This window comes from Oreochromis aureus, linkage group 1 (assembly GCF_013358895.1).
Source record: "Oreochromis aureus strain Israel breed Guangdong linkage group 1, ZZ_aureus, whole genome shotgun sequence".
NCBI lineage: Eukaryota > Metazoa > Chordata > Actinopteri > Cichliformes > Cichlidae > Oreochromis > Oreochromis aureus.
This window is the reverse complement of record NC_052942.1, coordinates 13,441,817-13,455,096: the sequence shown is the minus strand read 5'-3', so window position 1 is coordinate 13,455,096 and position 13,280 is coordinate 13,441,817. Positions and strand designations below refer to the sequence as shown.

At 41.3% G+C, this 13,280-nt stretch overlaps 1 protein-coding gene across 1 annotated transcript in view; it reads left to right on the top strand.

Annotated features, from left to right (window-relative positions):
• smad3a (SMAD family member 3a) overlaps positions 1-2,827 on the top strand; it is a 28,015-nt gene extending 25,188 nt beyond the window's left edge. The window contains exon 8 of the mRNA XM_031744494.2: positions 48-2,827. Within this exon, the coding sequence (XP_031600354.1) occupies positions 48-171 (124 nt within the window). The 3' untranslated portion in view covers positions 172-2,827. The remainder of the gene's footprint in view (positions 1-47) is intronic.
• The last annotated feature ends 10,453 nt before the right edge of the window (positions 2,828-13,280 follow it).

Below are 13,280 nucleotides of genomic sequence, written 5' to 3'. Positions count from 1 at the left end.
GTGTCTGTTTACCTCACATCCCTTTGTGCCTCTTTGGTCTCTCCCAGGCGACAGACGGTGACCAGCACCCCCTGCTGGATCGAGCTGCACTTGAACGGGCCCCTGCAGTGGCTGGACAAGGTGCTTACACAAATGGGCTCCCCAAGTCTCCGCTGCTCCAGCGTCTCTTAGGGAGACCGTTCACCTGCTCATTTCCTGTCAATGACTAGAAACATACAAACTGCACATGGACGAGAACGGCTACACAAGTACTGAAAGATGATGAGCCCCCTCATTCAGCCACTGTTACTTTGTTCTTCCTCCCCACCAGCTGTCAGTAGCACTTTTTATTTACTTGTCTGTTTTGAAAGGGGACGAGTGCATTAAAACAGTTAAATGTTAGAAGGATCTCTGAATTTGACACAGCAATTATCTTTTGTTACCTAAAGGACCGAAGTTATTGCTACATGAGCTTCTTTCTGTCTGGTCTTGTTTGTTTAAACATTACTCTCATGGTTTTTACCTGTTTTGTACAGATGTTAAAGCAAATGGCTGATTTAAGAGAAAAAAAAGTTTTAAATTTTAACCATTACTTTTGAATTTGTAATGCATGTGTATGCGTATGTTAAATGCATTTTACATGATTTAGTTTCTGTTTTTGGGCATTTAATACTTTATGAAAATGTGACCCAGTCAGAGGGCTTAAAAAAGAATTGTATAATGGGAATAGTCAACCATCATTTATAAACCTACAGCGTGAAGGAATAGGAATATATTTAAGCTTCTGACTGGATGAATAACAGGATGTTTTAGCTGCACAGTCAAACTTCAAACAGAAACAAAGGAAAGCAAAGCTTCAGTCAAACTTGCTGCCGTTCAGGTGGTTCTTAATCAAGCGCTGATTTGAACCACTACCTGAATCACAGTTACATATCTCACATGTGGGATCATTCAGGATGATGCACTTTTGTAAAATGTGGATTCTCTGGTAAAGTGGTGTTGCAGCAGCTGCAGTGGTGCTTGTCAGTGAATTATATCCTGCATTCATTTCAGGAAGCTTTGCCAATTTATATTGTAGTGTGTTACACATGCAGACTTGAAAACGTCTCACATACTGTACATTTCTGCATTGTTAAAGAGGACCCGTTATGCTTATTTCTGCCTCCAGGTTTTTATTGTTGAGCTCACTGGTCAAAATAATCCTCATTTTTGTCGCTCTGATCCTGCATCCAGCAGCTCTGGTTGTGCTTTGACAGGAGGAGACTGTTACCTCCTCTACTCTTGAGGCCACCTTTCTTCTGATTGGCTGACCTTTGCAAACTGAAGGTTTGAATAGGAGGTGGAAGGCGCTTAAGAGCTGTCTGCTTGAGATTACCTACTGTGTGCTCTTACTGGCTTCATACATAGCTGAACATGGTTAAAAAACAACAACAACAAAAAAAAAAACAGTACAGGATCTGAAGTAATGGCCATGTTTAATAACAGCATGCAGCACTGTAAAGGTACGTGTGTGTGTATAAGAAAAATATAATAGGTCCCCTTTGAACTGCAGATTGAACAGACTTGTGTGTCTTATGTATGTATCTGCAGAATGCTTTGAAGTGCAAGGAGAGCAAAGGATGCCTTTGCTTTTGCTAATATTCTCAGCCATCCATAATATTGGTCTTAAATTTAGCCATGCTGACTTTGTGCACTCAGGACTGTAAAAAAACAAAACAAGAATAACATACAGAAACCAATGAAAAGAAGATATGTATGACCTTTGAGACTTTTTAGTCTATTTTGCTATCAATTAGGTTTGTAACATGATACAGTGGAAAATAACTGCTGGCAGATCTGGGGGGGTAGTAGCCCTATATTTTTATTTCTTAATAATCTGTGAGGATAAGACAGTTTAAGTACAAAGCACAGCTTTTAACAAAGGGACATGTTTAGATAAATAAGAGGCGTGTAAATACCAATAGCTTCTCAAAATCCCTTTTTTTTTCTTTTTTTTTAGGCCTGTACATATAGTATATACATGTGTTTTAATAATGTGGCCATTAGCCTTTATAATGTTGATCGTTTTGGAAACAGAAGAAGAAAAAAAGATCAAAAACTGAAGAAAAACAAATGTTGGGAAAAGCGATCGGAGAAATAGAAAGACAGTCAAAGCTTTAGTCCCGTTTCCTTTCAGCCACCCACTGTGATGGAAGTGGAACCATTTCCTTCTTGTTCTCTAACACTAGACAAAGACTCAGTGGGTGAGCATGAAAAATATTTTAAATGTTTTTACTGTGCTTATTTACATTGTCCAGGCTCTTGATGTTAACGGCAGCCCAGTGGTGCTACTCTTTAACATTTTAGGGACTGAAGAGTAAACAACAAAGGCCCGAGAGTTTACCATCAACGCTGGTAGAGTTTGATCTCTTTGGAATGATGATGACTTTTAAACCTGCAAACTTTAGTGGGATGGTTTCAGAAACAGTAGCATCTACCAATCTGAGACGAGCCAGCTCTTTGTAGAGCTTCTAGTGTCCTCGAATGCAGTAGTCTCGATTCTGATGGGCTCATAGTCATTGTATTTACCCGGTAAGGAATATTTTTAAAGCAAATTTGTCATTTTTATACATTCTGCAAGTGGTAGTGCTTGTGTTTTGTTTTGTTTTGTTTTTTTATCCCCTTTGTTTAAATCCCACTCAGTAATCTGTATTATTAGTTGTGATTTCTGCTTCTGTGCTCTGAATTGGTCTTTTTAGATGTCTTGTACAAAACCCTTTATTTTCTCTGCTTATAAAGAGTTGATGTGATGCTTTATATTTCTGTGTATTATTGTTGTTTCGAAAATAAAATATATATCTTGTGGTGATACGCGAGCGTACGTGCTAAGTACGAAAGAAACTGAGGCTGGGTGGAACTAATCTTACATGACAAACTGCATCTTTATTTCTTGGCTGTGCATAATTATTCAAACATCGGAACAAATCAACATTATGAATCACAGTTAGCTGACTTTTGTAGTTAAATGAGATTTGCTCGCATGAAATGTACTTAAAGCCCTTTATTAACATTTCCTTCAGTGTGGGGAATTCCTCGTCTGCGGTGGATAATTTCATACCGTCTTCAGAAGCAGACAGAGACGGTAATTACAGGCCCACAACAGCCCTCTCTTGTTTCTTTACTTACTGCTACGTTACGAGCTAATTCAAACCATAAACATTTGTGCCGTCACAGAGGCGCGGCGTGGCTTTGAACATGAAGGCAGGCTTTGTTGTTGATGCCCTCAAGGGGAAAAGGGCCGGAACAAGCTGCTTGTCGCTGCAGAGACCTCGCCGCTGTGGTGACAAATAGTTTGTGTGGAAGGACCAAAGCTGGCTCACAAAGGTCTCCTGTATGTGCATGCATTTGAAAGGCAGTCAGCGCAGCAGTGAGACTTCATTATTAATTGTTTCTTCACGATTGTATAAGAGGAGACAGACAAAGAGCTGAGTGGATGTCTGTCTCCACCATAACCTTCTACCTGAGCAGGAGAGGAAAGTGTGTGATACAAAATGAATTTGTGCAGACAATTAAGCCCTCTGCTAAACATCCTGTTTCACATTTATCTGAACTATACCTGAAGGCAGATAATTATAAACTAGTTTCAGGTCAAACCACGTGAAAAACTGAATGGATTAATATAGAAACTAGAGAGTGCTGCTCGTGTCTGAGCACTGATAATCACTTTTCGTCATGATCATCGAAGTCATTTAAACAGAAATGAAGATGTGTGAGCGTAACTTAGAAAGTTTTTTTGTTTGTTTCAATAGTAAATTTGCTGAATGTACAGAACATACAGATGAATGGAAAGACTTTCTATTGCATCTTATTATAAAAGAAGAATTGGGGAAAAAAAGATGAAAGGACATTCAAGAGAAGACATGAAAATCAAAGGTATGTATTGCAAATACAGTAAAACATGGACATATAATATAGATATAAATAATATAAATAGAGCAGTTTGTGAGATGTACATGGACAGTGGTGCGAATGCTTGTAGCAAAGTGCCAAAAAAACCAGTCTGCAGCATCAAAAGATTTGAATGTTCTGGGTCCTTGTGTGGAACCAGCTAACACAGAGTTGTGGTAGCGTGTTACAGGTTAGGGGGCAGAGAGGAGGAAGCCATCAACACAAGATCCATAGAGGCTGGGGTTTTCCACACCAGGCAAGACCACAGGTGCAGGCTGTGTAAAGATGGCCCTGAGACCATCCAGCACGTAACAGCAGGGTGTAAGATGGTAGCAGACAGGACATAGAATGAACACCATAACCAAGTATACTTGAACATCTGTGCAGAGTATGGCCCGGAAGGTGAAAATGTGACTACCAAGCTGGGCGAGTGGCTCCAGCAGATCCCAGGAACAACATCCGAGACCTCTGTCCAGAAGAGCGCAGTCCTAGGAATAGCAAAGATACTGCGCAGGACCCTCAAGCTCCCAGGCCTCTGCTAGAGGACCTGACAGGGGAATTTACATTTTTTTAATGTGTAAAAAAATAAATAAAATAAAGCTTTCACAGGAATTAAGGGTGGTAAGTAGCAACCAGGGGTTGCTAACCAAGCACCTCAATAGAAAAACTGAAGATCTGGGAGTCTGCTGGTGTAAACATTCAGATGTGTTACCACAATTATCCCAGGAGTGAAGAGTGAATATCCAAACAAATTCACCCCAAGGTCAGACCATGTTCAGCAACACTACAATACCCAAGAGCTGCATGTCAGACTCTACAGTGCTGTGTTAAAAGGTTAAAGTTAATGGAATTAAAACTATGGCTTCTTTGAGTCTCGTGGTAGCACGGTTTCAGTTTACAAAAGAGCATCTGAACAAACCACAAAGAAATGTTACGTGTAGCCACCAATGTTGTGGTGGGACCTTAGAGCTGTGCCCACAAAGAAGAGCGGGCCAAAATGAGTTTATATGATCTCATCACACACACAGAAGAAGTGCACCCATAATGAAATGAGTACCCTAACAGATATAATAAGCGGTCACAGTGAGACTGGAATATTTTAAGATGTACTCTCCCTGTATGTGCCGATCTTCACATACAGGCTCGGTAATAATAAACTGTTTTAGCTCAACACTGCCATCTATTGCTCGCACAGAATAATAGCAGGCCAGATACATTGTTCTATTGATTTATTTCAATCTTTTCGCCTTTATTTGCCATCAAAGAGGTGGAGTGTGCACAAAAACATTTTTTGTCTCTATTTATATAAAACTGATCAGGAGATTTTGCACTTAACTATTAAACCTTTGAACTTAAAACAGCTGGACGCAGTCTGCTCGCGGGGCACGGCAAACCACGTGACTTTATTAGGCGGGAAAGCAAAGGGCACTTACTTTGCATGTGATAAAATTAAGGCCTATGCTGTGAGACAGCAGACAGGACATAATGGTCATAATATTCAGGTGCAGATTAGTGCCACACTGAGGTCATTTCATTCAGATGTTGTTGGGGAAATGGATAGTTTGGGGCTGCGTGCTTACAGCTAACAATGATTAAATGAAGATGAATACGTTCAGCAGAGAGGAAGGGCTCGGTACATCGACCGGCACAGCAGAAATGAGGTGTCCCGTTGATTTAGGAAGACTTCGAGCTGACGATTGGGCGCAAAGATGGGAACAGATGAGTGGCATCAGCTCCGTCTCCGCGTGAAGGTCACCGTGACGCAGGTTTCGACAGTGTGAATGTTTGTTGGTAAACAAATCCATCTTGACAAAGGTCACCATTTGTTTCTCACTCTCCTTCTTTATTACTATTATTATTTTTAATCTTTTCATCCCCCTCACTGTCATGTACTCACTCTCTCCCATCTCTGGCTCCTGCCCGACTTCTTTCCACCCGTTCACTGGCTGCCTCTCTCTGTAAAGAAAAGCGCAAACCGCTTTATTATCAGCACTCAGAAGCCTCCAACCTGATTGCACGGCCACGGGTGGCTACGCTACAGCTGTCTCTGGACAGCAGCAGGTACCCAGAACTGCATGCCAGCAGAGATGGGCACCCATTTCTCCAACTGGCTGCTGTTGGCCCTCTGCCTGCTCGTCACCCTGCGTGCAAAGCTAGCCAGCACTCATCCCCCGCTCCCCCGTCAGCTGTGCCACCCTATGCAGGAGAGAAAACTGTCACACTCCCTCAACTGAGTAGACGCTTCATTCAAAAGCACCTGGCCAACACTTATGTTCAGTGAAAAAAAAAAAAACATGCATATAAAATGCTCAGATGCAAGCTGGCTGTAAGAGAATGTTTGGTGTAGAAGGAAACGAGCGAAAAAAGTTTAATTTTGTGCCTCGAAGCAATTTTCTGCTCCTTGGCGCAACGTGGTTTTTCTGCCAATATGCTTCAGTTTGTCTCCCGAAGCCAAACTTTGCACTTAAGAGCACAAATATCTGTTTGTCTGTCTCGTGCGTGGAAGTTTCTTTGTTAAACCCTTTGTTATAATTAATAAAAAGTCAATGCTACATAGCGGGAAAGAAGCGCAGGGGAGAGAGTGGGGAAGAGAAGTGGCGGGAAAAGGAGGCGGTGAGGGAAACATATTTACTGACATCCATGGGCTGTCACCGCTCTGATTAATGGTGGCTGGAATCCCTGCCTGGTGAAAAGGTGTTGTTGGGGTGTAGAGAAAGCCCGGGCTCTGACCCAGAACTAATAGCATTCGACTTGAACAAGCTGTCCAACCTGAGAGAGTGAGTTTCTGCTGCTGCCAGTGTGGGCTGCAAAGAAGCTGAAATAACAAAAGTCAGAAATGTGGAGGGGGGTAGATACTGCATCTAAGTTTACACTGCAGCCTTTGAACTTGGAACAGCTGGCCTCCATGGCACGTGCCTGGCCTCACTTTGGTCCTAACTTAATACATTAGGAATAGTTCCTCAAGTTTTGAGCAACAAATAAAAATTTTGGATACTTGGGAATTAATCATTAGACACTATCTAAGGCTGAAAGAAAAGGTGGTGTAAAGGCAATAACATGTAAACATGTAAACCCTTTCAAAGCCTGATTTGAAACCAGTAACCAGTATTCTCACATGTCATCAAGATGAGTTGAGAACTATACTTTTTATTGCATGGCAAAAATACATTAAGTTCACAGTTTCACAGATAGGCTGTATCGAGACACGGCACTGTTCTGGCTTAAATGTTGATTCACGTCAAGTCAATTCTTTTATATAGCCCCAAATCACAACAACAATGGCCTTAAGAAGCTTTATACTGTAAGATAAAGACCATACAATAATACAGATAAAGTCTCACGCAATCAGACGCCCTCTATGAGCAAGCAATTGGTGACTGTGGGAAGGAAAAACTCTCTTTTGAAAGGAAGAAACCTTCAGTAGAACTAGGCTCAGGGAGGGGGAGTCATCAGCCACGACTGCTTGGGGGTGAGGGGACACGACAAAAAATACACCATGGAAGAAATTTAAAAAGTGAATTTGCTGGGGTATAAATTGTAGTATATTTAACATGTGTGCTAGCATGTCAGCACCTTAGCACTGGCACCAAACAAAGCAAATCTGAGGCTGCTGCGGATAATTGACTTTTCCAGGTGTGTGATTAGAAATCCAAATATAGGTTAAGTTAAACCTTTTGACCTTGGCCACAAGGGCTCTTTTTGTACGCTGTTGACATGAAAGTAGAATGTGGGTTGTGGGTTTGTTTAAGCAAGAATACATCATCTGCCTGCATGGTTCAGACCTGCACCTGACCCATGGTATGTGCATTAATGCACCTCAACACAATCACAGATTCTCGCTTTTGAAAGTTTGGCTTTAAAGTGAGAGCTTGTGCTTTCTATGAGTTCCAAAAACTATTGAACATTTTTATTGGTTGGGACAGTTTTCCAACTCACCATGGTCCTTGGACCATCCTAAATGGATCATACTAATATCTGGGGTTTTTTGTTGTTGTTTGGTTGGGGTTTGCATTGTCGTTTTTTAACTTATATTTTGGATACGTTTTTCAGCATTACAGTAACTCCCACTACAGAATTGTATCTGATTTTAATGCAGTGCTCCCTGAAGGGTCACAGCCATTCATTAGTCGTGGTCTTTTGGCCTTGAAATCTTTTAATGCTGTTATGTACCGTATATAATGAAATCCTCTAACTCTCGGCTCTTTCATGTTGAGACATATAATTTGCTAAATAATTTGCCCTCACAATCTTCAGACTGACAAACCCCCTCCCTGTGACAGTCTTTTTGCTTCGGAAGATTCCTTACCAATTGAAATAACGTGAAAGTAGCAGCTGTGTCCTGGTTGAATTCTCTAAATGCTGAGAAAATGTGCTTCATTGCTTCCTTTCTTATGTCCTTAAGATCCTGATGAATGGGCCATCCTTTAAGAAAGAAAAGGAGATAATTAAGTTTGCCTGACTAGCAAATACTGTACTTGTATTCTCTTAGTTACAAGGCTACAATGTATTTTCCTGCAGTCCTGAATTCTCCTTTCATCTTTCCTTGACCTCAGTGAGTAACATACAACGTGGAGTGTTTAGGAAAAGACAATGAATGCAATCATTGTTTTGTTTTGTTTTTTTCCCCTATATAAATTCAATCTGAGCCTTGCAGGGATATTCTGTTAGTTAGATCTGTATGTTTTTGGACAATGACAGCACCACAGAGTATTTTAAGTCAAACAATCTGCATGTGATTGAAGTACCTTCAGGTTTTATTCAAGGATCTTCAGTTCTTTTTCATCCTTAGATTTATATTACTATGTTGAATCACTGCCATTTTTGCATTTGTACTTTGCATTTATATATTTCAGTTATTACCAGCAAAATAGTTGCATGTTTAATTATCTGGGAATTTACCCAGATTTTTTTTTTATTTATTTAGACAGAGATCTTGACCCCCCCAGTGTTCAGCACAAAGTTACGCCAATGAGCTGGTTACAGTTACAATCAATTTATGTTTGTTTCAAAGTGCTATATTACTATCAAACTGATCCATCGCCATTGTTGAAGTCTGATTTGCACGTTAGATTACAGTGTAAGGTAACACAGTACTAAATGAGGAATGCATGTGGCCAGATCTTTGAACCCAAACCCAGAACCATTGCAGACCGCTCTTGATTTTTTCCACAAAGAAGTATTTCACACAAAGGTAACTTAACAAAGGGCATTAACAGAGCTCTGGGAGAATGCACGGGTCATGGAGGTGAGTCGTCTACGAAACAGGTTAATTAATCCCAAAACTATCCACAGAGAATTGTCCACAAAGATGAGAAGTGACTGATCCAGATTGCTTGATTTTTACAGACGCAGATGTCCAGGAGCGGTTTGGGTCCACAGGGTTATGACTGGAGTGGTGAGTATTCAGTGAGGGTCCAGATTATGAGGTTGTGGAAACAGGTGAGCATTCGGCAGAGGGTCCACTTCCACAGCCAACGAGGAGATGGAAGTGGAAGAAGAAGGAATGTTAAAATACATAATACAGAAATCCTAAACAGTTAATGCGATATTTTTGTCACATCCCTTTAATTAAAACCAAAATCTGCACTTTGGTCACATGTTGATTGTTTGACCTGTCATTAAACCTGTTGCCTGTTAATCTAACCAGCTGTTGTGTCTCACCATGATTAGGGTTTAAGGATTTGATATGTGTTAGTGTCACAAAATTCAGAATGAGGTTATAGTATTTTTTCAAGATATTTTTGAAATTTTCACAGTAATATGAGGTAGTGGGGTTGCATTTACTGTAGTTTTTATTTACATTGCATCAGTTTTTAGGAAATAGGGGTGTATTTCAGTCAGCACTATCATGTGGGGTATGATGTCACTGGCACTGCCACCCTTACAGTGTAATGTTTTTGAACAAAGCACTGGGACTGTTACATTTCTGCATTTTGTTTAAAGGACTTGGGAAGTGAAAGCAGTCGTAGCTACCTCCCTGTTCTCCTCCTACAAAATGCCACATAAAAAGGGTCTTCGCTTCAAATAATCTGCAGCATACTTGCCAGGAACATCATCCTGCCGAGGCTGTTTTTTTGCTGAGGGTAACAGCAAGCCCAACAGCTGGGACATAATGAAGCTTTCAGGCACTTGTTCTCCCATCGTGTAGCACCAGCCCCTGTCTGCTTCCACCAGATGTTCCCTGCTTTCCTTCCAAAAGGCTCTGCTGCCAAAATGGGCACAAAAACTAGCTAACTCCACAGTCAGTTCATGATTGTAGGGTGATAGTTGGGTTAATTGCTTGTTTCGTGTCTACTGGGCGGTGCCCTGCCACTTTGTTGTCATCTTGTATGTAGCTGGGAAAATTAGTTTGATGGTAACCCGAGCTGCTGTTGTCAGGCTCTTTGGTCGGGAGTCAGCTGGGAGCAGATAAACCCAATGTTATTGACTTACTTTCGGGGGAGCTGCCATTATGAATGACTATATTGTCTGAGTTTTGATGGAGGACGTGTCACCGTGTGTCCTAAAAAGCACACAGTCCTCTTTTCCACCAAATAAAATGAAGATGTTAGGGGGACATGGGTGTGACTGAGCACTGATCAGATGCTGCTCACCTCCTCGGAAGCCTCGGGAATATCTCTTCACCAACTGCGCAGTTGCTCAAGAATCTCCACCTGCAATGAAAAAGAGGCCTCTGAAACCTTATTAGAGGTTCAAACAAGTTTATATCTGCATGTGTTTGGACATAAGCAAGCTCCCATATGCAAACAACCAAATTTCAGGTTGAAGAATTGGTCTAAATGTATGGCTAGTTTCAACTTAATGCCTTCTGAAGTAACGAAAACACAATTCTGTTCCCGTGTGTGCATGGGTGTGCCGTTCTGCAGTGCATTTCCTGTTAATTGCTTCCTCTGATGTCACCCTTGCCAGTGGAATCATGTTGCAGGCTCACAGAATTAATTGAGACTAGATGTTACATATGTAATTAAATGAACTCGTATCATTTATGCTTCGCTCGGTTCCTGTTAAACTGGTAGCACTCGAACCTCGCTTTTCTTTGGGGCAAATGGAGAAATCTCTATGGGCCATCCTGTCACTGATCAATGCACATTTAGATGTTTAACATCTGGCAAGCCACTGGAAAGTGGCTTCTATGGCAACACTGCGTTGCCATCATCCTCCCATCATTAGCTTTCACCATTGCCCCAGGGTTCATAATGTCGTTAGAGATGCAGAAAAGTGGCGTTACATGGCGTTTCCCAGCTCCTTTTATTGAAGAAGCCTGCTATGCAGCCTGCTTGTCCTATTCCACGGACACCACAGGGAAATAAGACATGACGAGAGCGCACAGACGCGAGGTTTAAAATTTCCTGCATCAAATCTATTTTTTGGGGTGGGGGTGGTGGATTTGGCAAACAAACGGGGTCACACAAGCTCGTGGAAAAAGCTGTCATTTCTGAGGGTGCTTATGGGAAGTGGACTATAAAGGATTTAATGTTGTTGACCCAGTTGGCGCGTGCAAACATCAGTACTGTAGATTTTCGGTCCCTCTTTTACACCCAGAGCCTCGGTCCTCTACATTTCCTACTATCAGCCCAGGAACCGGGGCCATCGCTGCACTAGTTTTAATCGAATGTGCAGTCAAAATGATCAGCCACAACGACTGAAATTATGTAGTTGTAATTACAAACAGATGGGAGGCTTTATTTGCACTTAAGGCGGTGGTGTGCATGGGAAATGCAGTGTGAACAAGCATAATTAAGAAGTTAAAGTCCTGTTTTTGTTTTTTTGTGGGGTTTTTTCCCCAAGTTGTGTTTAAATATCAACACTACGATGTACATTTGTTTTAAATTAACGGTATATTAATGCTTGGCCTGGAGCAGCCCTCACCTTCAAGCCTTTACTGTGAAGATATAGATTTTATTCTATTTATATATTTATTTTCTGAGACTTCAGTGTGTTTATTTGTTTTGGAGGAAAGCAGTGTGTTAAGGCTGTGGTGCCCCATGCAGGAGATGCTTCCTGATACCTGAGGACTCCCTGGGGAGGAGACAGCAACTCACTTTCTGCTTTGTGGCCTCTTTGTGGCGCATATAGGAAAACACTGTCACACAATGGGCACTGCTAACATTTAATATAATGACAAGTTAGACAAATGTATGCTCATTTTGCTCCGTTATGTGGAACTCTCAGGGTTGGCCTTATCTTATGCGGTGTAAAGAACACTGCAAACTCTAGAGGCTGCTAGTGGACTTCAGACTGCATTCAACCTATTAATGAGAGCAATTATCAATTAACTTAAAACGGGCCATTTTTAATCTTTAATTTGGATTATGTGCGCACATGTTTTGTGGAGCCATATGGAGCACTTCGTATTTTCTAAATATTCGGATATCTTAATTATGCAGCTTTGTTTCGGAGTGCTTTAGAGTAGCTGCTTCATTGCTCAGGACTCCAACTGTTTGCAGTTCACTTGCTGTCTGTGTACAACAGAGGTCACCAGAGGCTGCTCCTGCACGTGAAACCGGTACATCTGCTACGTCCCGAGCTGTGAACCGAAGTTCCCAAAATGTGTTGCAGTTGTGTTTGTTGTGTAGTGTGTGGGTTTTTTTCCCTTCAGCTACCATTCTGATTCAGCAAACCTGCAAGCGCAAGAATGCTTTATTTACGATGCTTGATTTTTATGTATGACAGTTTTGCTGAGAAGAAGAAGAGGAAGAAGAGAAAAAGTTCCTCCTCCCCGTCACCCCCGTGTTTCCCCTATTGATTTTGGAGCTTGGTTGATGTGAATCCGCGCCAGAAGTGTCACTTAGATGAATCACTGTTAGCCCAAGCTGGCACAGCTCAGCACTGGTGACAGAAGGAAGAATTCCACGAGGATCAAAAAAATACAGATGTGAAGTAATTAGATGTATTCCCAAGAAGACCATCGCGGGCATGTTAAAGATGGTAGGGATCAGCATTCCCACCATAGCAGCTTTTATCAGTTTAAACAGGAGCAGAAACTAAGCGGGTCACAGCCCAGGAGCTGACTTTTATTTTGGAGGGATTAGCAATAGAGGTGGGCGGATCCATCCTATTATCGATACTAATGCTACTATCGGTACTGAATCGATAATAACGCGATAGGATCAATACTGTTTTTATCCAATTTCAATGTTTAGCTTAATGGACTGTGTTAAATTAATTATTGAAAATGACAAAATATACCCCAAGACCAGAATTTAGAGTAGCACAGCACTGGTTAGCAACGAACGGGCTTTCAAATTTTTCATATTAACCAAACATTATGTTAACAAATCAAAAAGTTTGTTAAGGTAAAAGTATAAAAGCATAACTACAGCTCATGAATTAGTATTGTATTGCTAAACCTGGCTTTATATTGAGTTTTTTGT